Source organism: Phytophthora parasitica, assembly GCF_000247585.1.
Source record: "Phytophthora parasitica INRA-310 unplaced genomic scaffold supercont2.528, whole genome shotgun sequence".
Classification (NCBI taxonomy): domain Eukaryota; phylum Oomycota; class Peronosporomycetes; order Peronosporales; family Peronosporaceae; genus Phytophthora; species Phytophthora nicotianae.
In genome coordinates this window covers 3,933-4,596 of record NW_008649514.1, presented here as the reverse complement: position 1 = coordinate 4,596, position 664 = coordinate 3,933, and the positions used below count along the sequence as shown (strand labels likewise).

The 664-nt window shown below is 50.6% G+C and overlaps 1 protein-coding gene across 1 annotated transcript; it reads left to right on the top strand.

Moving 5' to 3' along the window:
- Nucleotides 1-75: 75 nt before the first annotated feature.
- Nucleotides 76-504, top strand: PPTG_25010 (hypothetical protein; the record flags this gene model as incomplete). The annotated part of the gene is made up of 2 exons (XM_008919138.1): nt 76-335; nt 403-504. The coding sequence occupies 2 exons, from the start codon at nt 76-78 to the stop codon at nt 485-487; spliced, it is 345 nt and encodes a 114-aa protein (XP_008917386.1). The 3' UTR covers nt 488-504.
- Between the last annotated feature and the right edge of the window lie 160 nt (nt 505-664).

The window sequence follows — 664 nt, the reverse complement described above, 5'->3', positions numbered from 1 at the left end:
CATTTTGCTCCGTCTGTGCCGGTGCGTCGCATTGTGGCCGAGTTGCAAGCGACGAAGAATCGTGCGGCTCGCAATATGGAACTTTCCCAGGCTCTGCGTGATCGCATTCGCACGCAGCGGAGCGAAGACCGTCGGCGACTACTTGAAGCTGCCATAAGTCCTCGACAAAGTATAGTAGTTGACACGCTGGACGCCGCAGCTACAGATCCTGTCTGTACACGACCGAATACTACAGTAAGCCCTCGCATCTCCAGGAAGATCACATACACCACGCGGTCACCGGCGCTGAACCACCTTTTACCAACAACCGAGGAGCGCGTGAAGCTTACTCTAAAGTGCGTGTTGTACTGTAGTTGACTGCACCTATACTTATGCTAATTCAAAAAGTTATGTCTCGAGCAGGGGATACGAACAAGAACTTCAAGAGCATCGACAGTCTTTGCGTACGAGTAGCAGTATTTCTTCTCGCGAATTTTGGCGGAAGTGATTGAAAAGCGAGAAATCTGCTAGCTATGGGCTCTCAAGAGGGAATGCTACTACGTTGCACAACAGAAGCCACGGACAGCTCTGGCACTATCGAAGAAATCATGATTGAGCCACGTGTAGCCATGTCCAACGTGTTCATCGACCCTACAGGCGCTCACGTGCTTATTTCAATGGAAAA